Source organism: Nicotiana tomentosiformis, chromosome 8 (genome assembly GCF_000390325.3).
Source record: "Nicotiana tomentosiformis chromosome 8, ASM39032v3, whole genome shotgun sequence".
NCBI lineage: Eukaryota > Viridiplantae > Streptophyta > Magnoliopsida > Solanales > Solanaceae > Nicotiana > Nicotiana tomentosiformis.
This window is the reverse complement of record NC_090819.1, coordinates 103,726,755-103,751,708: the sequence shown is the minus strand read 5'-3', so window position 1 is coordinate 103,751,708 and position 24,954 is coordinate 103,726,755. Positions and strand designations below refer to the sequence as shown.

Sequence of the window (24,954 nt, the reverse complement as noted above, 5' to 3'; positions counted from 1 at the left end):
GTAAAGTGTCAGAACCACCCAAATAAGCATATTGAAGATGAGGGGGCAAGGTTTTAAGTTCCAGTTTTGGAGCTTCTTCAATCGATGGCTTTGGAGGAGGCCCACTTGGCCTATTTAGGGGCTCAAAAGGGTTTAATCTCTGCATGTAAGCACATGATGCATCTAGGATACGCATAATCTCCTCAACCTCATCATCAATCTCCAAGCTATCAAACAACATGAGTACTTTCTCTAGAGAATCATCTAGATATACACTCGTGTCAATAAGTTACTCATCCACCTCCACAACAGATATCATAGAGAGCTCCTCATAATGGCGGGGAAGTTGGATTGCCTTGTAGACATTAAAAACTGCTTCCTCGTTATCCACCCTCATAATCATTTTTCCCTCTCTCACTTTAATAATTGCATCACCTGTAGCCAAGAGAGGTCATCCCAATATGATTGGAACTTGTTCATCAGCCTCATAATCTAGGATAATGAAGTCCACGGGGAAGATGAATTTTGCAATTTGCAGCAGCACATCTTCAACCACTCCTTCAAGGTAGGCTATGGACCTATCGGCTAGTTGCAACATCACAATGGTTGGTCTTGGAGCTCCCAGACCCTATTGTTTGAACAAGGACAAGGGTATCAGATTTATGCTCACCCCTAAATCACAAAGAGCACGACCCACATCGATATTACCAATCCGCACATGGATGGTGAAACTGATAGGATCCTTAAGCTTTTGAGGAAGCTTGTTTTGGACTCTTGAAGTGCACTCCTCAGTAAGTGAGACTATGAATTCAGTCAATCTCCTCTTGTGAGATACTATATCTTTGATGTACTTAGCATGCTTTGGAATTTCGCGAAGTACATCCACCAACGGAATATTCAATTGAACCTGACTCAACATAGAGAGAAATTTGTTGAACATGCAATCATCATTCTTCTTCTGCAATCGTTGGGGGAATGGTGGTGGCGGCCTTGTAGCATTCACTGGCTCTGAACTTGTGTCATCTTTCTTTGACTCATGTGTTGCCTTAGGAAACAACCCCCCATTAGGTATAGGCTTGTACTTTCTCTTCTTTGGCACTTCTTCTAATTCCCTCCCGTGTCTAAGTGTAACTGCATTAACTTGAGGGTTCTTCTCTGTATCACTGGGAAGAGTGGCTACATGCCTAGTATTTTGATTTGACGCTAGCTGCCCCATTTGTCTCTCAAGATTTCTGAAATCAGTCTTGAGTTGTTGATTCTCAAGCAACAACTTGTTCAACAAGTCATTCGTACTATCTTCTATTTGCTGGGGTGGCTTCTAGGGTTTATTAAAATTTCCTTGGGGCCTATAATGATTCTGAGTCGACTGATTTCCACCCCAGGAGAAGTTAGGATGACTCTTCTAATTTGGATAGTAAGTGTTCCCATATTGTGCATGCTGGTTCATCGGACCTCTGCTCTGTTGCCCTACATAGTAGATAGATTCAGGATTCGCGAGGCATATGTCACCCATGTGACTATCACCACATAATTCGCAGCAAGTAGACATCTGTTGTACATGTTGCATCTGTTGTGTTTGGTGCATTGTCATTCTATTCATCAGATTTGCCAATTTTGCTATATCTTCTCTCATGGATGAGAAGTCATCAAGCTCAATTACATCGACTGCTTTCTGTTTAATTGCTCTTTGTGATTCCCCATCTCCTTGCCAATTATGATCATTAGCAGTGAAGTTGTTTAGCAGGACCTGGATTTACTATACGGCCTCGCCATGCAACTACCCCCACAAGCTGAATCAATATTCATCTTTGATGCCTCATCTAGCCCATCAACGAAAGTATGACCCAATACCTCATCCGTCTGACTATGATACGGGCAGTCTCTGAGTAGCTTTTTGTATATTTCCCAAGCTTGACGAAGAGTCTCGCCATCCCATTGTTGGAACCCAAGAATCTGGCTCCTCAGCAACTTTGTCTTCTTAGTGGGGAAAACTTGACTAAGAATTTCCTTGCTAGATCATTCCAAGTGTGGATTGAGTTCGCAGGCTCCTTTTGCAACCATTCATTAGCTTCCCCCAGCAGTGAAAAGGGAATCAGTGTCAGTGTCACGACCCGAAATTCCCACATTCGGGACCGTGATGGCACCTAACATTTCACTTGCTAGGCAATCCGACATTAGAATTATTTTAATCATTTTTAACAATTCATTTTAATTAAGTAGTAAAGAAACTAACAACTGGAATAATGTCTGAATTAAAGTAAACAAACCAAAATGATAACGATGTCTAAACACCAACCTATAACTGGAGTCACAAGTGCACGAGCTTCTAGAATAATATAAACAAGGGTCTGAATAAAATAAAGCTGTCTGAAAGAAAGCACACAGCTAAGATAAAGTAGAAGGGGATTTTAGAGTTGCGAACGCTGTGCAGCTATACCTTAAGTCTCCTTTGATAGTTGAATTTGAGCAAATCTATAGTACGCCGCTGGGACCAACTCCGGTATCTGCACAAGAAGTGCAGAGTGTAGTAGGAGTACAACCGACCTCATGTATTCTGTAAGTGCCGAGCCTAACCTTGACGAAGTAGTGACGAGGCTAAGGCAAGTCGCTTACATTAACATGTATGCAATAATAATAATAATAGGAAAAGAAGTAAAACTGGTAAATCATATCAATTATTGAAGTCAATTCAACAGTCATAAACCTTCAATTAATTTTTCGTTGCGGCGTGCAACCCGCTCCAACAATATAAACTTAAAATAAAATCCGTTGCGGAGTGCAAACCGATCCAACAATATAATCTTTCAATTAAATTCCGTTGCGGCGTACAACCTGCTCCAACAATATAAACTTTCAATAAATTTGTTGCAGCGTGCAACCCGCTCCAACAATATAAACTTAAAATAAATCCGTTGCGGCGTGCAACCCACTCCAACAATATAATTTAACAACTCTTAAATGTAAAAATACCCCAAGAAATACCACATTCAATAAGGAATTATTAGGAAACAAGGCATACAATGATTATGATTTATTTAGGAAACAAGTAATGATAAGTATCAATTAATTATGAAAATCAGAGAGAAAATAGGCAATTTAATATTTAATATACTAAATGTAATGACCCGGCCGGTCGTTTTGAGTATTACAGCCCCGTCCCCCTATTTACTGCTCCGTTTGTACTTTATAGTTGTTGTATGACTTATCAGGTTAGTTAGTTCGGGTCCGAAGAGAATTTAGAGTGAAATGAGATACTTAGTCTCTTAAATGGAAAGCTAAAGTTGGAAAAGTCGACCGGATGCTGATCTATGTGTAAACAATTTTGGATTTGAATTCTGATAATTCCAGTAGCTCTATATGGTAATTTTAGACTTGGGAGCGTGTCCAGAAAAAATTTTGGAGGTCTGTAGTGGAATTAGGCTTGAAATGGCGAAAGTTAAATTTTTTTGGGAAGTTTGACCGGGGGGTTGACTTTTTGATATCGGGGTCGGAATCCGATTTTGAAAATTGGAATAGGTCCGTAATGTAAAATGTGACTTGTGTGCAAAATTTAAAGTCATTCCGGATTGATTTGATGTGTTCCGGCACAAGATATAGAATTTGAAAGTTCAAAGTCCATAGATTTTGATTTGAGGTGTGATTCGTCATTCCGATGCTGTTAGGTGTGATTTGAGGCCTCGAGTAGGTCTGTATTATGTTATGGGACTCGTTGGTATATTTGGTTGAGGTCCCGGGGGCCTCGAGTGAGTTTCGGACGTGGTTCAGATCAATTTTGTTACATATTGCATTGTTGAAGGCTACTGGTTCTGGTATTTTTGCACCTGCGGAAATGGACTCGCATGTGCGATGGTCGCAGAAGCAACATTATATACGCAGAAGCGAGGGTCTTCGCAGGTGCGGTGCCTATTGCGCAAAAGTGCAACGCAGGTGCAGTCCTAGGCATCGCAGAAGCGATCTGGGCTGGCCAAGCTATTCTCGCAGAAGCGAGTTTTTTTCTGCAGAAGCAAGGGTCGCAGGTTCGACCTCTTGACCGCATCTGCGAAAGTGCTAGGCAGAATCCTTTAAGTTCAAGGGATCGACATTTTCACCCATTTTCGGATTTTGGAGCTCAGTGTGGGCGATTTTGTAGAGGAATTTTTTCAAACAACTTGGGGTAAGTGTTCTTGACTCCCTTGTGATTATATTTCATGAATTAATCTTCATATTTGGTGTAAGATTATTGAATATTCAAGAGAAATCAAAGGAAATTCCTATAATTTCATAAAATGAATTTTTGAGTTTTGAACATCGATTTGGAGTTGGAATTGAGTGAAATTAGTATGGTTGAACTTGTAATTAGATGGGTTGTCGGATTTTGTGAGTTTCGTCGGATTCCGAGATGTTGGCACCACGGGCGATTTTTGGAGTGTAATTTCGGATTTTGTGAGAAAATATTAGTATTTTGATATGGAATTAATTTCTATAATTGTGTGGACCGAAGCAAATTTATTGTGGCTAGATTTGAGCCATTCAGAAGTTGATACGCGTTGAATGGAATTTTTGGAGCATTGTTTAGCTTGCTTGACATTGGATTCGGCTTGTTCGAGGTAAGTAACTCTTCTAATCTTGGAGCTGAGGGTATGAACCCTGAATATATGCATTATGTAAATTGATGAAGGTGACACACATGCTAGGTGACAGGCATGTGGGCGTGCACCATAGAAATTGTGACGTAATTGTTCTATGGAATATTTTAGTCAAATAATCTTAGCATTTTCCATGCAGTTTTATGTGTTAAAGAAATTGAGCAGAGAATCATATTAAAAATCATGTTGAGGCTATGTGCTAGTGTTATTGGGACCCATAGAGGTCATATTGTTGTGAATTATTTGTTTTAAAATTAAAAATTCATACTCAGTCATATTCATTTCATTGGATATCATAGCTCAGTCTCTGTTGTTATTTATTGATATATCTTATCATCATGTTCGGGCTATTTTCATGACATTGGGAGCCCATGAGAGAGAAACTGGAGAGATTGATGATTGAGGGAGGCCTAGGGCCTGACTGTGAGGATATTTTAGTATCGGGCTGCACGCCGCAGCAGGCCATGTTGGCTTTATATATATTATTATTATTATTATTATTATTATTATTATTATTATTATTATTATTATTATTATTATTATTATTATTATTATTATTATTATTATGTGGATCGAGGCTTCCCGCCTGCAGCAGGACTTATAGGCTTTATATAGTAGTGAGTTATCCATGCAGCACGTGAGTTGTCCGTGCAGATTATAGCGCTTGGGCTGAAGGAGCCCCTCCAGAGTCTGTACACCCCCAGTGAGCGTGGATGATACTATTGAGGGATGGATTTACCTAGACATGGATTTGTCCGAAGTACTTACTACCTGGAGATGGATTTCTTCACAGGATTGGATTGCCCTTTTTCCTCGGTATTGGGTGACTTATAGTCAGTGCTGTATATGTTCCAGGATGGATTTTCCTGGGCCGTATGGGCCATATACAGTACCTAGTGGTTGAGCATGATGAGTGAAAAGTGAGAAGCAATGAGATTGAGTACTCTAAGAGTGTGAGTACATGATTCATCTCTGAGATACATGGCATTGGCATGCACACATGACATACATGCATAGAGACACATTTTCCTCATGCTGTACGGTATCACGTCATTCATGACTTTTAAACACATTGATATGTGAGCATAGAGAGGTATTTCACACTTGCTATCTGGAAAGGAAATGAAACATCTTATTTATTATTGAAAGGATTTTGGAAAAATTATTGTTTTCAAACTCATTCATATTTTTGGCAATTCCTGTAAAAGATTTGGGTTTTTACTGATATACTTGAAAGGCAGAACTATTTTCAGAAATCATGATTTTGCTGAGCATTTTATCTCTGAGTTACTTCTTGTATTACTTGCTTTACGTTGTTATGGACTATTGTGGACTATTGGTTTTGGACCCGACCTTGGTATAAGCTCGTCATTACTTTCAACCTAAGCTTAGGTTTGTTACTTATTGAGTACATGGGGTCGGTTGTACTCATACTACACTTTTACACCTTGCGTGCAGATGTTGGCTGCTGATGTTGCTGTGTTCGTTATGAGCTGGATCTGAAAATATACCTGCGCTCCGGTTGTAGCTGCCTCTTGTTCATGGTAGCTTTAGATTTATAAAACTCTGTTTATGTACTTTTCAAACAGATGATGTATTTACTTCATACCGGCATTGTATATTCTATTCTTAGAAGCTCATGAAATGTACTACCAGTTTTTGGGGAATGTGTAAAATTAAGATCTTTATTTATTTAAATTGCTTTAATAATTGTTATTGGAATTGGATAATTGAAAGTTGGCTTACCTAGCGGGTTGGGTTAGGTGCCATCATGACTAGTTGGATTTTGGGTCGTGACAAGGTGATATCAGAGCTCTAGGTTCATAGGTTCTACGAGTCATGAGCAAGTGTCTAGTAGAGTCTTGTGGATCGGTATGATGACGTCCATACTTATCTTCGAGAGGCTATAGGGCATTTAGGATATATACTTCCCATGTTTCTTTCCTTATTGTGCGGAATTGATTCAGCTTGAAATATAACTCTTTGAATTCCTTTCACATATTCGTATGCGCACATGAGCGCTCGGTATCAGCTGTGCATCGCCGACTTGTGACTCTATGAACGAGGCACAAGATTTTATTCTGTGTTTTGGTGATAGGCCAGTCTGGAGGACTTGAGGCTAGGTTTGGACCGTAGCTTAGGCTCGGTAGCTTCAGTTATAACTTGTACATTTGGACTCATATATCCAGTAATGTCCCTACGAGTGGAATTTGTGGCTCTATGAGCGGTGAAATGGCTTTGTGATGAGTATGATGTAACTGCGGGATGTGTTAAGATGATGTGAATGTGGCAAGAAGTGTTTCCTTCAAGTGTAAAGGAAGGCCATTGGGTGCTTGATTTTTTTTTTGATGTGACGTACAGTCTCGAGTGTGAATGTTTTGAAAGATATTTCACGTTGTTAAATTTTGGAGAAAATTAAATTCTCGTGTCTGGTTAATGAGTTTGGACTCAGAAAGATTAAGTGATTTCATAGTAATTGTGGCTGCGAAAGGGTATAACAAGATGCCAATTTGAGGCTAAGCAGGTGGTTTATCTCCTGTAGAGTAATCTACGTAGGTGTGTTCTTTATAATGTTGATTGGAGAGTTTCTTTTCTACCTACGGGTTATATGTGTTGAGATTTGAATTTGAATCTGGTTAAGAAAGTTGACTTGACTGTCAAGAGAATAAATGCGAGCTTAGAGGATGATCAAGGTATTTTATGGTTGGTGTTACATGAGCTTGAGAAGAATTTTCATTGAACTGACTGCAACATCATGGCAGTAATAGAGTATGGGTATTGTGAGTTATCGAATGTTTTGATTTATGGCTCTGAGCCAAGTGAGGGAGCCTGCTATTGACAATTCAATTTCATGGTTATATGTTAAATTTTAGTTTTGGTCTGAGGCATATTTGTGGATTAGTTATGACTTGCAGAGGTTGAGATCGAGGATGACTAGAATACTGAAATTCCTAGATATGGGATATATGGCACTTTATGAGTATATGAAAATCATGGAAGGAGTGAGTTGTTAATTGTGAAGGATGTAGTGTATACAAAGTATGAATTTGATTGGTGGTGTTAGGGCAGGGTTACCTCTTTGAGTGTTGTTGTGCTAATGAGGCACTTGTCTTTCATCCCATTTAGGTGGTGCAATTTAGATTTGAGCAAAATGGGTTACTCCCGAGAAGGTTCTAATGGGTTCGAGACTTATATATAGCAATCGAGAAGATTTGTGCATGGATAGAATCTGAGATTTACATTTAGTGGTGCCGGGATTTGCGGTAATTCTATATGACTATGGATTCTACATTTCAGTATAAAAAAAGGGAAGAGGAACAATTTTAAATTCACATAAGGAATTTTCAAAGTGAGTGTTACAGTTGTGGTATTTATGGAGGATCTTAAGAAGAATACAGTGGCTTATGGACCTCAGGGTGATGTGGTATTATGTTAGGATGTCTTGTAGTGAGCTTTGGGTAAGGATCGTTGTGTTCTGACAAGGAGAATTGTTAACTCGAGGGTAATTCAGAAGAAACTCGGAGTAAATAGGACAAATGGGTAACATGCTGGATCAATATGGCGATGGTATGCTCGGTTCTTTTGGTTCTTATGATGAGGTGGGGGCTTTACGGGTGTTTTGTGGCAAAACTTTCGGATTTGGAAACCTGTGTGGGTTAGTCGAGTTAGAAAGATTAAGTTCTAATGGCTTGATTATGTATAAATGGATTCCAAGGCATTCTCGAGGATTTCTACCATAGTTTGAGATGGATATTTCCTACCGGCCTGAGGAACATGTTGAGTATTGTGATTTTATACCGGATGGGATTAAATGTAAGGCTTTTGGATGATCGAATTTGTATTCTACTTGTGACTCAGAATGATTATGAGGTTCTCGTATTTTTTATATGTGGGTGTTATGCGGGGTTTAGATTTACATGTACAAGGTGGTAGTTCATTCTTGAAAAGGGAGATCACGAATTTTGGACAGAATGGCCAGTCTTAAATATTTAGATGAATGTTATAACTGCTCGGTAATCCCTGAGAACAATGTGCATTTCAAAAAGTGCATAGTGTTTTGATTTAAGGGTGTTCATTGGTATTGCTGTACTCACCTGGTTGATATACTACTGATATTCAGATTTTTGCTATGTGGCACAGGAGAATTATAGAAGTATTCCTCGTGGGATGATCATGCATGAAAGATGTGTTAGTCATTCTAGTGATGGAGATTGGATCACAAATGGTGATTCGCGTGTTCTATGGATTGGGAGACTGGGAGTTGTCAGGAGAAGATTGTTTCATGGTTACGGACTGTGAAGTCGTGGCCGAAGCTAGCCAGATAATAGTATGTATTATGACTCAGTCGTTGTGGATTTTCGGAGGGTTATTTATCTATTTGTGGGTGACCAGAGTTGATTTGGGGGTCCATTGGTAGGCCCAATTAGGATGTGTATTCTACACCGGGTCGGATTGGTTCGCTCCATACTGCTATTGTTGAGGGATGTGTCGTTCGGGTGATGTTGAGCTTTTTGGTATTCTGAAATGATCTGTGAGTTACTCTTTTATGCTACGAGGAGTTGTGATTCATTGGTTATATTCTTTCGGGTTTGTGTGGCACTGTGTCATTTGCTTCTCCATGGTTAGGGTAATGCACTTTGAGTAATTGATGTCGGATTACGCGTGGTTTTTGATTTTGAGCATGGTGGCTGAGGTATTTCATATGGATCGGTGTTTGGATGGGGTCGTGCATTTGCGGCAGAGTTATATTGAGATATGATCCTTGGTGTTAGATTCGTGTGTTATGGTTCTACGGTTTGTGATGGGTTCTTAGCATTGCGTTAGGGTGGTACCCGTCGAGCTTGCAGGACGGTTCTCTTGTTTGAGTCATTTTCACGATTGAGTACATTTGAATTATTGCGTATTGGTGCACGGATGGCACGGTTTGTGGCTCTAAGTTATATTGATGTGGCGTGTTTGTGGGATGGTTGTATTTAATAATGTAAGGTCATTGGACCTAGAATGGGTACTATCATATTTGATTACAGTATATTCGGAAGGATAATATTGAAAGTCAGCTTAACAAGTGATTATGGTTCTGGTTGGGCAAGAGAGCTCCATGACCTATTGATCTGATAAGGGGTCATGAGATTTTTGCGTGTTTATTTTATTATCAACAGTGTACGAAGGTTTTGGGATGAGGTTTGGTTCAATATGGGTTTAATACTAGTACTTGGTTGGTTTGAAGTAGTTACTGTGATCAGGAATGGTGCTACGAGCATGCGGGTTGTGTAATATGTTAGGTGATTATGTCTGTGGTTATGGTTATGGCTCGATACAACTTGTTCATACTCACACAGTGTGTAAATGTAAGATTCGTGTCTTGAAAAGAAATTCTGAAGGTTGGGAATTGAATTCCAAGGTTTTTGGTGTAAGGTTAAATTAATGATTTTCAGTTGTATTGTGTTGTCAGGCCTATATGGAATAGGGTGACGTGGGATCACCCCCGGGTACGTGCGTGGTAAGATAGAGTAGTTATTTGATGGCTTGAAAACAACTCTTGGCACGTTCGAGGACGAACGTATGTTTAAGTAGGGGAGAATGTAATGACCCGGCCGGTCGTTTTGAGTATTACAGTCTCGTTCCCCTATTTACTATTTCGTTTGTGCTTTATAGCTGTTGTATGACTTATCGAATTAGTTAGTTCGGGTCCGAAGAGAATTTAGAGTGAAATGAGATACTTAGTCTCATAAATGGAAGGTTTAAGTTAGAAAAGTCGACCAGATGTTGATCTATATGTAAACGACTTTGGATTCAAACTCTGATGATTCCATTAGCTCCGTATGGTGATTTAGGACTTAGGAGCGTGTCCGGAACTGTTTTTGGAGGTCTGTAGTGGAATTAGGCTTGAAATGGCGAAAGTTGATTTTTTTTGGGAAGTTTGACCGGGGGTTGACTTTTTGATATCGGGGTCGGAATCTGATTCTGGAAATTGGAATAGGTCCGTAATGTGAAATGTGACTTGTGTGCAAAATTTGAAGTCATTCCGGATTGATTTGATGTGTTTCGACACAAGATATAGAATTTGAAAGCTCAAAGTTCATAGATTTTGATTTGAGGTGTGATTTTTCGTTTCGATGTTTTAGGTGTGATTTGAGGCCTCGAGTAGGTACGTATTATGTTATGGGATTCGTTGGTATATTTGGTTGAGGTCCCGGGGGCCTCGAGTGAGTTTCGGATGAGGTTCCGATTAATTTCGTTGCATATTGCATTATTAAAGGCTGCTGGTTCTGGTTTTTTCGCACCTGCAGAAATGGACTCGCAGGCGCGATGGTTGCAAAAGCGACATTATACATGCAGAAGCGAGGGTCTTCACAGGTGCGGTGCTTGTTGCGCGAAAGCGCGACCGCAGGTGCGGTCCTAGGCATCGTAGAAGCGATCTGGGCTGGCCAAGCTATTCTCGCATAAGCGAGGGTCACAGGTGCGACCTCTTGACCGCATCTGCGAAAGTGCTGGGCAGAATCCTTTAAGTTCAAGGGTTCGACATTTTCACCCATTTTCGGATTTTTGGGCGATTTTGGAGAGGAATATTTCCACATAACTTGGGGTAAGTGTTCTTGATTCCCTTGTGATTATATTTCATGAATTAATCTTCATTTTTGGTGTAAGATTATCGAATCTTCAAAAGAAATCGAAGGAAATTCCTATAATTTCATAAAATAAATTTTTGAGTTTTGAACATCGATTTGGATTCAGAATTGAGTGAAATTAGTATGGTTGAACTTGTAATTGGATGGGTTGTCGGATTTTTTGAGTTTCGTCGGTGGGTCCCACGGGCGATTTTTGGAGTGTAATTTGGGATTTTGTGGGAAAATATTAGTATTTTGATATGGAATTTATTTCTATAATTGTTTGGACTGAATCAAATTTATTTTGGCTAGATTTGAGCTGTTCAGAAATTGATACTCGCAGAATGGAATTTTTTGAGCATTGTTTAGCTTGCTCGACATTGGATTCGGCTTGTTCGAGGTAAGTAACTCTTATAATCTTGGACCTGAGGGTATGAATCCTGAATATACGTATTATGTGAATTGATGAAGGTGACGCACATGCTAGGTGACGAGCGTGTGGACGTCACCATAGAAATTGTGACGTAATTGTTCAGTGGAATTTTGTAGTCAAATAATCTTTGCATTTTCCATGCAATTTTATGTGTTAAAGAAATTGAGCATAGAATCATATTAAAAATCATGTTGAGGCTATGTGCCAGTGTTATTGGGACCCCCAAAGGTCATATTATTGTGAATTATTTGTTTTAAAATTGGAAATTCATACTCAGTCATATTCATTTCATTTCATATCATATCTCAGTCTCTGTTGTTATTTATTGATATATCTTATCATCATGTTCGGGCTATTTTCATGACATTGGGAGCCCATGAGAGAGAGACTGGAGAGATTAACGACTGAGGGAGGCCGAGGACCTGAACGTGAGGATATTTTGGGATCGAGCTGCACGATGCAATTGTATCTATGATGAATATCTAACTTCTCTCCTATATAAACCATGAAAGAGATGGCATCTATCAAAATATAAATGAATTTTGTATATAATTTCTTGACTTGGTTTCGAGATGGTTGGTACAGTCTAATATAGCACTACTCTTATTGGCTTTGCCTTAGTGGCTCCGTCTAGCCAGCCGTGAACCTTAACCCGATGAATGAGTTGAAAAGGGCATCTTCTTTCACGGTCAGAACTGCTAGACACATGGGCTCAATGAGAGTATGTATTATATTAAGACAGACCCCTTGCTTGAGTAAAAGGTTTAACCTTTCATACAGTCATAAAAATATATAAAAAATACTAGTATATTTCGATTCTTATATCCTTACTGATTGTGCGGATTGCCGCCAGTATTAAACATAAGGATGCTGAATTAGCTAGATTAAGAATTCTCAATAGTGTTAAAATAGAGATCTTTAACTGGTGGAAACCTCGGTGGACATATAACAGTCAACAGAGGTGTGAAACAATTCCAGTTCCCGATCAATCGGTGATCTCTGTTTTAGCTCAGTTGAGAAGGCCATGCGGATTACCGCCCGCCACTTGATCCTGAATCTCAGGGGGTCTTTGAACACGAGTAAGAACAATTTGAGGTTCTGATTTGCTTCCTGACGTAGAGGCAATATCAGTTAAAATCTTGTTAGTACTCATATCTTTTATCAAAACTGTTAAACCATCAAGTTTTTTATCAAGAAAACTGATTTGTTCACCTAAAACTTTAACATATAAACTCAAATAATTATTTTGAGAAATTAGTTTATTAATTTCTGCGATGCTGACTGCAGCAATATCTTCATCAATAAAGTTTTGAAATGCAGTAAATGTAATACCTGTATTATTTGATAAAACAAAAGGTGCTTGAGGAGGGTAAATGGCGTTAGTAATATTGCCACTCCCATCTTTAAAAGACCTTTCTAAAACCTTTATATAAAGCGGTAAATATGTGGTTATAAACCAAGGAACAAAATACATAATTTGATTGTGTAAAGCACAAGTTTCATAAAACTCTTGAGAAATATTATTTAAATCATCTTTACTATAGGTATCAAAAAACCAAGTTTTAAACCGGTTTCATTTGTCACTGAAAAAATATTTTTGAATATAAATTCTAGCTTGTGACCCTAGACTAAAATCTATTTGGTGTGGGATCATTAAACATCATTGGGGTTAAAATCCATCTCGGATACAGAAGGAATATCCTTATCAGAAATATTTTCACTATCCTGAACAATATTTGTCTGGGGGTTAATCTTAACCCTTTCAACTGGCTTATCACCCACTTTAGTAGAAATTGTATGCAAAGATGCAGCACGATTTCTAGCTGGTCCATAGACTGGTTCAACAGGAGAAATATGTTGAATATCAGGTAACAGTCTACGATTGGTAAATGAATGTCTATTATTATTAGAACTAGTAGCAGTCAAAAGTCTATTATTAGAAAATGACTGCCTATTATAAGTGGAACTATTATCATCAAACTGAATGCAAATCCTACCATCCAGATTTTGAGTAATATGAGAATATTCAGTATTACTAACAACATCAGTAATCTGACTAGGGGATTGTAACGACCCGGCCGGTCATTTCGAGAGTTGTAACCCTGTTTTCCCCATTCCTACTTCTTTTTGTGTTATTCAACTATATTATGTTATATCGGATTAGTTGGTTCGAGTCCGGAAGGAACTCGGAGTGAAACGAGACACTTAGTCTCATGATTGAAAATTTTAAGTTAGAAAAGTGGACCAGATATGGACCTATATGTAAATCACCTTGGATCTGAATTTTTATGATTCCAATAGCTCCGTATGGTATTTTGGGCTTAGGAGCGTGTCCGGAATATTATTTGGGAGCCCGTAGAGGAATTAGGCTTGAATTGGGGTGTAATTCATGGTTTTAGCATTGTTTGAGGTGATTTGAGGATGCGACTAAGTTCGTATGATATTTTAGGACTTGTTGGTATATTTGGTTAAGGTCTCGAGGGGCTCGGGATGATTTCGGATGGTTAATGAGAAGTTTGGAAGTTGGAAATTTCATAAGACTAAAGTTTCAAGTGAGTTCGCATAAGACCTAAATTCCATTGAGCATAACTCTCATTATACGAAGTGTTATATGGTTTATTACCTATCAAATGAAAGATCTTTGAGTCTAGTTTCTAACTCTTCAAACCATTCATCATTTGGACATTCCTACAAGATGTTGTGACCAAATTATCAAAGGCTGGCGGAGAAGCCTGCGGATGCGAAGCATCCGAGGCCGCCTCCGAAAGAGAGGCTGGCAGTGAAGTGCTGCCATAGCATCCACGTCCGCATCCGACCTTCAAAGAGGAGTGAAGTGGGGATGCGAAGCATCTAGGGCCACATCCAAAACCCAGAAATCTGGGCCTATAAATACAAGGTTGGGTAAAGAGGGTATTTTGTGTATTTGGGGGTTAGGGTTCTTGAAGTGAAGGGGCGATTTTGAGCTCAAGTCAAGTCCAATCAACCAAGGTAAGTTTTTAATGATGTTTTGGGTTGATTATCACTCAATATACATGAGTTCTAACATCATTTTTACATCCAAATACAAGATTTCATCATCAAATCCTCAAGAACACAAAAATCACCAAAGTTGTGATTTTTCAAGATTGATCTACTAGAAGTAATTCCAATGCTTCAAACTCGTTTATTATGAGTAGCTAGAAGTATTTGAAGCATTTGTTACAAGTTTTAATGGTTGAAAGATTGGATTATAAAACTCTAGTTCATGGCATGAATAGTACTTTTGAGAAAATAAGAGAGAAGGTGAATGGTAATCTTGGCGATGAAATTTATGAATACAATGAACCTATGGGATTTGTTACTAAAATTGGTCCCAATGGATGTTGATATTGTAGATTGAAGTTGCTTAGTATAGTAGATCATTGTATTATCATTAAGGGGTGAATTTCAGTTTCGGATCGTTGGCATTGAATTGAGGAGACAAGAGGGCATTCAGAGGTGGATACGCACGGAGTGGAAATTTCCTGAGTATTGATTAGCTTGCTCGACGTTGGGTTCATCTTGTTGACGTAAGTAACGATTGTAAATCTAGTCCTGAGGGTATGAAACCCCGGATTTCGTATCATTCTATTATTTTGAGGTGACGCAAATGCTAGGTGACGGGCGTGTGGGCGTGCACTATTGGGGATTTGTGACTTGGTCTGTCCCATGGCAACTGTAAAGTTGCATACTTTGTTGAAACCATTTGATACTTATATGTTTTAGAAAGAATTTCTATAAATTGGGCTGAATGCCATGTTTGGGCCTTGCGCCAATGCTGTATGGACCCTTAGGGGCTGTTTCTTACCATCCTCTCATTGTTTTCGATTGAAAACATATACTCAGTCATGTTTATACTTGTTTACCGCATAACTCAGTTTTATGACTCTATTTTGATGCATATAAATATTTTGGGCCGAATGCCCTGTTTTACTGAAATGCCCGAGTGGCTTGAGATATTTATGACTGAGTGAGGCCAAGGGCCTGATTTGTGAGGATGAGTGTGGATCGGGGCTGCCCGCCTACAGCATACTCTATTATTATCGCACGTGAGTTGTCCATGCAGATTATAGCGCTTGGGCTGAAGGAGCCCCTCCGGAGCCTATACACACCCCCAGTGAGCACAGGTACCTACTGAGTGTGAGTGCCGAGTGCCGAGTGCTAAGTGACTGGGAGGCAAGAGTGATTGTGAGGTATGCCCGAGTGGCAAGAGTGATTGTGAGGTATGCCCGAGTGGCAAGAGTGATTGTGAGGTATGCCCGAGCGGCTGTTTATGATTTCATCATTTTTACTCACCTTTGCATTGAGCCTTGTTTGAGAAAAACTGTTGGAAAAATATTTTTAAATAATTTTTACTGGAACCCGGTTTAAACGAGACGATTCGATTCAAACACTGATTTTAAAGCATGTTGTACTTTACTGAGATTTCATGATATGAACGTTATATACTTTATTGCTCGTCACTACTGTTCAGTCTTTATTTATTGTTGTTACTTACTGAGTTGGCGTACTCACATTACTCCCTGCACCTTGTGTGCAGATTCAGGTGTAGCTGGACACGGTAGCGATTATTGAATGTTCTGGTTACAGGTTTTCTTGGAGATAGTAAGGTAGCTATTTGGCAATCGCAGCCCCTGCTCTTCTCCCTCTTATCTTCCTTTAGTTGTATTTAGCTATTTTTCAGGCTAAGTTAGCCTTGATATTGTTAGACAGATTATAGTAGCTGCTCATGACTAGTGACACCCCGATGTCGGGCTTTTCTTTTCTGCACTTCTGTTTTTCTTTGATTTGAACTCTTTATATGGAGGTTTTTACCTTGAAATTATCTTTGAAATGAAAATATCGTTTTGTTTTGGAAATGAGTCGGCTTTCCTAGTTCCACGATAGGTGCCATCACGACAGGGGGTTAGTTTTGGGTCATGATGGGGATATAACCGAATCCAAAGTCCAAGTAGTTGGGAAATTAATTTCTTCCCACTTAATAGGTCTCCTAGTGGTAACCTTAGACTTTGCAAAATTCGTTTCCACTAATATAGTCTGATCAGATGTATCATATAATTTACATCTAGGGTTTAACGTAAATAGCAATTTGAAATAAATTCTATATGATAAACATATAAGTTCAGAACCAGGTGCATAATTTTAACCATGCGTTTTCACATTTAATGTCAAGGCATCAAGTATATTAAACATCAGATAGAGATAATTGAAGATTGGGTTGAGTATTAAAATATACTAGACCGTAGGCCACAGTAGATTCAATAGAACCCATCAGAGACTGTCTAAAATTCAGATTTCTAGCATCTCTAAGAGAAGCCAAAAACGTCTCTGGTAACCCTTTAATTGTTAATGGCTTAAAAGCAATTTGAACCATCCTAACATGCACATAATTATACCATGAAAGTTCCTAGGCTCCCAAATTCATAGAAACAAAATCATATCTATGTCAAATATTTCATATCTATCTCATATATACCATGAAAGTTTCTAGGCTCTGATACCATTTTAACAGGATAAAGTGGCGGGCGGTAATCCGCACGGCCTTCTCTCCTAATAATAATAATAGTGTGCGTATAACAGACTATTTTCTGAAATATCTTCCAGGTGAATGGATGGTCCTATCATCGAGGACTCGCCTCTGAGAGATATTTTCTCATTAGTCAAACTTTTTCTTCCCATTTGTATAACTGGGGAGTTTGATGTGGATCCGTATGACGATCCTGAAGGGGATGTTCTCCCTTTGGAATGTGGGGATGATCTTCCCCATCCTCTACCTCTACCTCCACCCCATGGGGGTTCCATCCTACAAATATTCACGAAGAAATCCGGCAGAGAATTATCAATTCCCTTTTTGTATTGAATTTCAAAATCAAAAGGGGCCAATTGAGCCTGCCATCTTGCAAATATCATTTTTGAGGCATCATATTTAAAATCTTTGTTAAACATATATTTAACAGATTGTGCGTCAGTGTTTATCAAAAACTTTTGATTGTATAAATCATCTTGGAATTTTAAAACACACTTAACTATGGTTAACATTTCATGAGCCACAGTAGCGTATTTTCTCTGGGCTTCAGACCATTTTCCAGAGTAAAATCTAATCAAATATTCATGATTATTATTAGGATTTATCTGTTTCAAAATCCCTCTGTAACTAATATTGGACGCATGAGTCTCGATAATCTTTTGCCATGCAGTATTAGCAAGGGCCAAACAAGGTAAAGATTTAACACGTTGCTTAATATTTTTAACCAAAATAGTATGACTATCAGTCCAAGGGTTTTTATAATTTTGTTTTAGCCTATCATATATGGGGGCTAAATCACGAGACAAATCTTTATAAAAAGGTGATATATAGTTTAAACTTTCCAAAAATCTTTGTAATTGAGTTCTATCAGTAATAACATCGGGAAATTTTGAAGTAAAATCAATAGATCTTTGAATCGAAGTAATTTTTTCTTGACAAATATAATGTCCTAAAAATTGAATATTAGTTTGGAATAAACTAATTTTTTATTTTGAAATAACCAAACCATTTTGTATAACAATTCTTTTAAAAATATCTAAATGCTTAATATGCATTTCAAATATTTTTGAGAATATCAAAATATCATCAATATAAACAATGATAAAATCAAGATAAGGATTGAATATATCATTCATGATTTTTTTGAAATTCAGAAGGGGCATTCTTTAAACCAAAAGGCATAACATTCCATTCATATTGCCCAAATGGAACATTAAAAGCAGTTCTATAAGTATGCTCTTTAAATATTTGAATATGCCAATATCCAGATTTTAAATCAAAATTTGAAAATATATTGGCATCATATAATCTTGACAATAAATCCTTTTTATTGGGAATTGGATATCTTATCCACTTTAAAAACTTACTTAAAGGTTTATAATTAATAACCAATCTAGGAATACCGCGTTCCTTTTCAACAGCATTATTAACATAAAAAGCTGTGCAAGACCAAGGAGATTTTGAGGGTTTTATCAAACCCTTTTGTAACAAATTATCAATCTCTTTCTTGCAGAATTCTACCAGTTCAGCGTTCATCTGACAAGGTCGAGATTTAGTAGGAATATCATTCTCAGAGAAATTATCTTCATATAACAGAGTGACAATATGCTTTTTTCTATTCCAAAAAGCACTGGGATGCTCAGCACAAATATCAATAGCAATATTTTCTGAAATTTATTTAATCTTTTCCTGCACTTTAGTGGAATTCAAATTATCGAATATATTCATACTAAACAATTCCAATTGTAACGAATCAATATGTCTTTGCTTCATATCAATTAAAGCATTTATATCTCTAGTTACAGGATCTGTAACAAAAGTATAACTTATCTCTTTATCCTTATAAGTAGCAGGAAAACCTTTTGAGTCTATGCTAGTGAAAGGATAAATAGCGTTAATAAACGATGTTCCAAGTATAATCGGAGGATATAACTGATTTTTTACTAAGAAAAAGAAGTGAGGAATGCATACTTTATTCTGACAAATACCAGTATTAGGTAATTTATACTCGATATCTAAAGCATGTCCTGATGCAGACTTTACCATATGAGTAGTTTTTTGAAAATATTTAGTAGGTACTAAACCTTCTTGAATGCAGCTAACATCAGCTCCACTATCAATCATAGCAATATTTGTGATAGAAAAACTATTATCAATTAGAATAGTACATTTAATATACCATCTATGAGCAGTAACAATTTGCATCATTCCCAAAAACATATCATATTGAGAATCAATTTAATAGGTTTTTCAGAAGAAATATCATTTTCAGAAATACCTTTGTTTTTGTCATCAGATTTCTCAGCTGGAGAATTGATTTTCTCAATCTGAGTAATCCTATGATCACAAATCATTTGATTTTGTTTAAGAGATTTGATCTCTCGTTTCAAGTTTTCAACTTCAACCTTTAAATCATCGAAAGAAGAATCTCTTGCTGGAGTAGTATTTTTATTTAAAAGACGGTTATTAACCTCTATTAAAGAATAAGGAGTAGAATATTCAAATTCTTTTTTTTGAGTTTTCAAAAGGTTTTGAAGAACTTGAACTAGTACTTGCAGCCAAATTTATAATTTTTTCACGAAGTTTATCATCAGTAACTTCTTTTAAAAGTTCTATTACATTATCAGATGTAATAGTTTTTATGTTCAAATATTAGAACTGAGATTGCAATTTATAAAATTCATCATCATCACAGGTACACGTATTACCTTTGCAAGCTGCACAAGTATTATCAATATTTTTATCACTATCAGATAAATCAAGTAAATATATTTCAGCTTCAGATTCTGACTCAGAATAATAATAATCAGATTCTGATCCAGAAGTGTATAATAAACCATAAACCTTATCACGTAACTCATTGTCTTGTTCTAAGGTTTTCAGCTTTTGAAGCTTACAATTTGGAGCTATATGGCCAAACTTTCCACATTTATAACACTTAATATCAGCAAGATCACGGTTAGACCTATTTTTTGTAAATCTAGTGGACTTGCGATGGGCTTTTTTAGCATCACGCTCTTCTTTAGATCTATATCTAGATCTCTTTCTCTTATAAGGACTGTCTGGGTTAGGGTATCTATGATACTTGTGTTTCTTCTTCTTATGAGTAGAAGTCTCGGGTAAACCGAACTGAGTGCAAAAGTCTCCTAATTGGTTTCTTTCCTTAAGCTTATCCATCTTAAGCTGTCTAGATAATTTTAACTCATTGCACAGGTTTAACCTTCCTATGTGCAAATTCCTATCAACTTACCATAGGTATAATCTTTGTACAGAATTTCACCAAAGCTACCTCTTAGAGTCTTTCTAACTCTTTCAGCAAATAAGGAGGGAAGGCCATCTATAAACTTAGCTTTCTAATGGTCGTACTTATTTTCTGGTAACTCCATAACTCTACTCATAAAGGTGTCTTTATACCATCTGAATTCACCTAAGGTCCTACATCTAAGACCATTAAGTAGAGTACGAACTGTCTTATGATGATTGGTAAATCTACCATTGAAGTGTTCTAATATTGTAAGAACAAGGGTATAAATAACATCTTCTCTATTTTTCACAAGAGCCATGCCTAAGTTATCAACTCCTTCGTCAGTGGCTATAGCATTAATAACCATTAACTTTTCATCAACAGTCAAATAATTATCCCACCAGCCACGAAGTTGGCCAGTAAAACTTGCAACAATCATTTTGCAAATAGTTCTATCTGTATTTTTCATACTCTTACAGATAGTTGCATACATAAGCATTCTATGCACACGAATAGTTAATTGTCTATCAGTCAATCCATCAAGATTCCACTCATAAATTTCGGAACCACTATAAGACGTATTAGTCTGATTCCAATCACGTTCCTCTATTAAGACATCTTGAGGAGTAGGATGATCGTAATAATAAGTTTGGATTCTGGGTTTATCAGCATGCCTACTATTCTTTTTGGGATAACCTCTAAGTTTATTAAACTCTGACCAAACTTCATTTTTGTAATCAAAAGTAGTATCTAATTTATCAGCAAAATCTTTTGATAAATCAATAGGTTTGATATTCAAACCAGATAACTTTTTATCAAGAAGTTCTTCTAAATCATTTAAAGATTTAAATTTATTATTATTATTGTTATTATTATTATTATTATTATTATTATTATTATTATTATTATTATTATTATTATTATTATTATTATTATTATTATTATTATTATTATTATTATTATTATTATTATTATTATTATTATTATTATTATTATTATTATTATTATTATTATTATTATTATTATTATTATTATTATTATTATTATTATTATTATTATTATTATTATTATTATTATAGTGGATCGGGGCTGCCCTCCTGCCGCAGGTCTTATAGGCTTTATATAGCACGTGAGTTGTCCGTGCAGGACGTGAGTTGTTTGTGCGGTTTATAGCGCTTGGGCTGAAGGAGCCCCTCCGGAGTCTGTACACCCCAGTGAGCGTGGATGATACTATTGAGGGATCGATTTCCCTCAACATGGATTTGTCCGAAGTACTTACTACCTGGAGATGGATTTCTCCACAGGGTTGAATTGCCTTTTTTCCTTGGTACTGGGTGACTTATAGTCAGTGTTGTATATGTTCCGAGATGAATTTCCTGGACCGTATGGGCCATATATAGTACCGAGTGGTTGAGCATGATGAGTGAAAAGTGAGAAGCAATGAGATTGAGTACTCTGAGAGTGTGAGTACATGATTCATCTCTGAGATACATGGCATTGGCATGCACACATGACATACATGCATAGAGACGCATTTTCCTCATGCTGTACGGTATCACGTCATTCATGACTTTTACACACATTGATATGTGAGCATAGAAAGGTATTTCACACTTGCTATATGGAAAGGAAATGAAACATCTTATTTATTATTGAAAGGATCTTGGGAAAATTATTATTTTCAAACTTATTCATATTTTTGGCAATTCCGGTAAATGATTTGGTTTTCACTGATATACTTAAAAGGCAGAACTATTTTCAGAAATCATGATTTTGCTGTGCATTTTATCTCTGAGTTACTTCTTGTATTACTTGCTTTACGTTGTTATGGACTGTTGTGGACTATTGGTTTTGGACCCGACCTTGGTACAAGCTCGTCACTACTTCCAACCTAAGGTTAGGTTTGTTACTTATTGAGTACATGGGGTCGGTTATACTCATACTACACTTCTATACCTTGCGTGCAGATGTTGGCTGCTGATGTTGCTGTGTTCGTTGGGAGCTGGATCTGAAGATGTACCTGCACTCCGGTTGTAGCTGCCTCTTGTTCATGGTAGCCTTAGATTTATAAAACTATGTTTATGTACTTTTCAAACAGATGATGTATTTACTTCATACCAGCATTGTATATTTTATTCTTAGAAGTTCATGATTTGTACTATCAGTTCTTGGGGAATGTGTAAAATTAAGATCTTTATTTACTTAAATTGCTTTAATAATTGTTATTGGAATTGGATAATTGAAAGTTGGCTTACCTAGCAGGTTGGGTTAGGTGCCATCATAACTAGTTGGATTTTGGGTCGTGACACTAAATGTCAAGTAGAAATTAAGACACATAAAACAAATAAGCAGGTAACAATTATAGCATGAATTCAAAACATAATATTGGACAAGGAATATGAGAGAAATAATTAATATACTAATTAATTCATGATTTAAAATAATTTATGATTTTCAGACAAATATGCAAATAATCAATTTGACGACGTATAGGCACTCGTCACCTCACCTATATGTCGTTACACATGAAATTCACGTAACAAATAATTCAAGGATTCTATTCCCTCAAGTCAAGATTAATCACGACACTTACCTTGTTTCGCAATTCAAGAGATCACTCGACCACGACTTTTTCTTTTGAATTATCCTCCAAACCAATCAAACCTAGCAATTTATTTACCAACAATTCAATTTAAGCTTTAGAAATTATTCACAATTCAAAAGAGACTTAATTTAAGTCATTTTTAGAAAAGTCAATGTGGGGCTCACTTTTCGAAACTCGACGAAAAATCACGAAATCCGGATACCCGTTCCGATACGAGTTCAACCATACTAAAATTATCGAATTCCGACATCGTATTGTCTTTCAAATCCTAAATTTTTGTTTTTGGAAAGTTTTACAAAAATTCCGATTTTTTCCATCTAAATCAGAAATAAATGATGAATATCGACATGGATTTGTGAAATATCATCAATATATGATAAGGAACACTTACCCAGTCCGAAGTCGTGAACAACGCCTTCAAATCGCCCAAAAACTGAGGTTTTAAAACTCAAACAAAAATGGCGAAATGACTGATTTTCGATCCCTTATGTTTCTGTCAATTTTCGCTTCTGCGACGAAATGGCAGCATCTGCGGCGTCGCTTTTGCGATGCCAAATGCGCATCTGTGCTGCCTTCCGCTTTTGTGAATGAAATGTCTGCTTCTGCGGACTCGCAAAAGCGTCCAGTTTTCTGCTTCTGTAGCTTCTTGCCCAACTCCTCTGCTTCCGCTTCTGCGATGGACTTCATACTTCCGCGGAGCCACTTCTGCGGCCAAAGCTTCGCTCAACAAAATTCCAAAATTTGCTTAAGTCCTAAATTTGATTCGATTTCAATCTGAATCGCACTCGGGGTACTCGGGACCCCGTCCAAATATACCAAAAAGTCCTGTAACATAATACAGACTTACTCGGAGTGTCGAATCACGTCAACCAACATCAAAATTATGATTCATACCTCGATTTGGAATTATGAGTTTATGAAATTTTTACTTTACAAAACCCGTGCCGAATCATATTAAACAAATCCGAAATGACTTCAAATTTGGCGCACAAGTCATAAATGACATAACAGAACTATTTCAACTTTCGAAATCAAAATTCGAGCCCGATATCAAGAAAAGTCAATTTGTGGTCAAACTTTGAAAGTATTTAGCCTTTAGATTTCTAGTTTCCGTTAAATGGCGATAATTCGAGCTAGGGACCTCCGAATTCGATTCCGGGCATACGCCCAAGTCCCAAATCACGATACGGAACTACATGAACCGTCAAAATACTGATCCGGGTCTATTTGCCCAAAATATTTACCATAGTCAACTTAAGTGAGTTTTAAAGCACTATCTCAAATTTTAATCAATTTTTCACATAAAAAATTTTCAAAAAATGCACGCAAGTCGAGGAAAGTTGAATGGTACTATTTGAGGTCTCAGAAGATAGAAATAAATATTAAATTTAAAGATGACATATTGGGTCATCACATTCAGCCTGACATAGTCCTTGGAAATGTTCGGATAATTGTAAGTGCCCGTAATTTCCAGGAAGTTCTGAATGTGCCTCTCCGGATCTTCATGATATAGACCCACATATTGCCGTATAGACTGAATCAGCTGTATCATGCACTGTTTGAGTTCAACGTGACCCGTGATACCAAGCTTCACAATAGCCTGAGTCATATTAGCAAGATTAGGCCTTGCAGCTTCTATCTCTAGACGCTATTCATTACTTGCCATCTCTATTGGTTATGGTTGAACTACGATGTCCAACTCTCTTTCTACTCTAGTTCTAGCTTCGACTTCCCTCCTTACTCTATGAAGTGATCATTCAATTTCAGGATCAAGAGGAAGGAGGTTGTTTGCGCTTTTACTCCTCCGCATTCAAGAGAAGAGCATGCGTTAACACAAACAAGATAAACTGAAAATTAAAACTTTAACAAATAACTAATAAAAGCTTAACTCAGTTAAGTAGCTAATTTCTAAGTC

General features: G+C 37.2%; 1 protein-coding gene and 1 pseudogene across 1 annotated transcript; both read right to left on the bottom strand.

The window, feature by feature from the left end:
• Positions 1–430: 430 nt before the first annotated feature.
• Positions 431–1,195, bottom strand: LOC138897934 (uncharacterized). The gene is made up of 2 exons (XM_070183958.1): positions 650–1,195; positions 431–607 (listed from the first exon to the last, which is right to left on the bottom strand). The coding sequence occupies exons 1-2, from the start codon at positions 1,193–1,195 to the stop codon at positions 431–433; spliced, it is 723 nt and encodes a 240-aa protein (XP_070040059.1).
• Positions 1,196–1,381: 186 nt separating this feature from the next.
• On the bottom strand, positions 1,382–24,648 carry LOC138897933 (uncharacterized; annotated as a pseudogene).
• Positions 24,649–24,954: the final 306 nt, after the last annotated feature.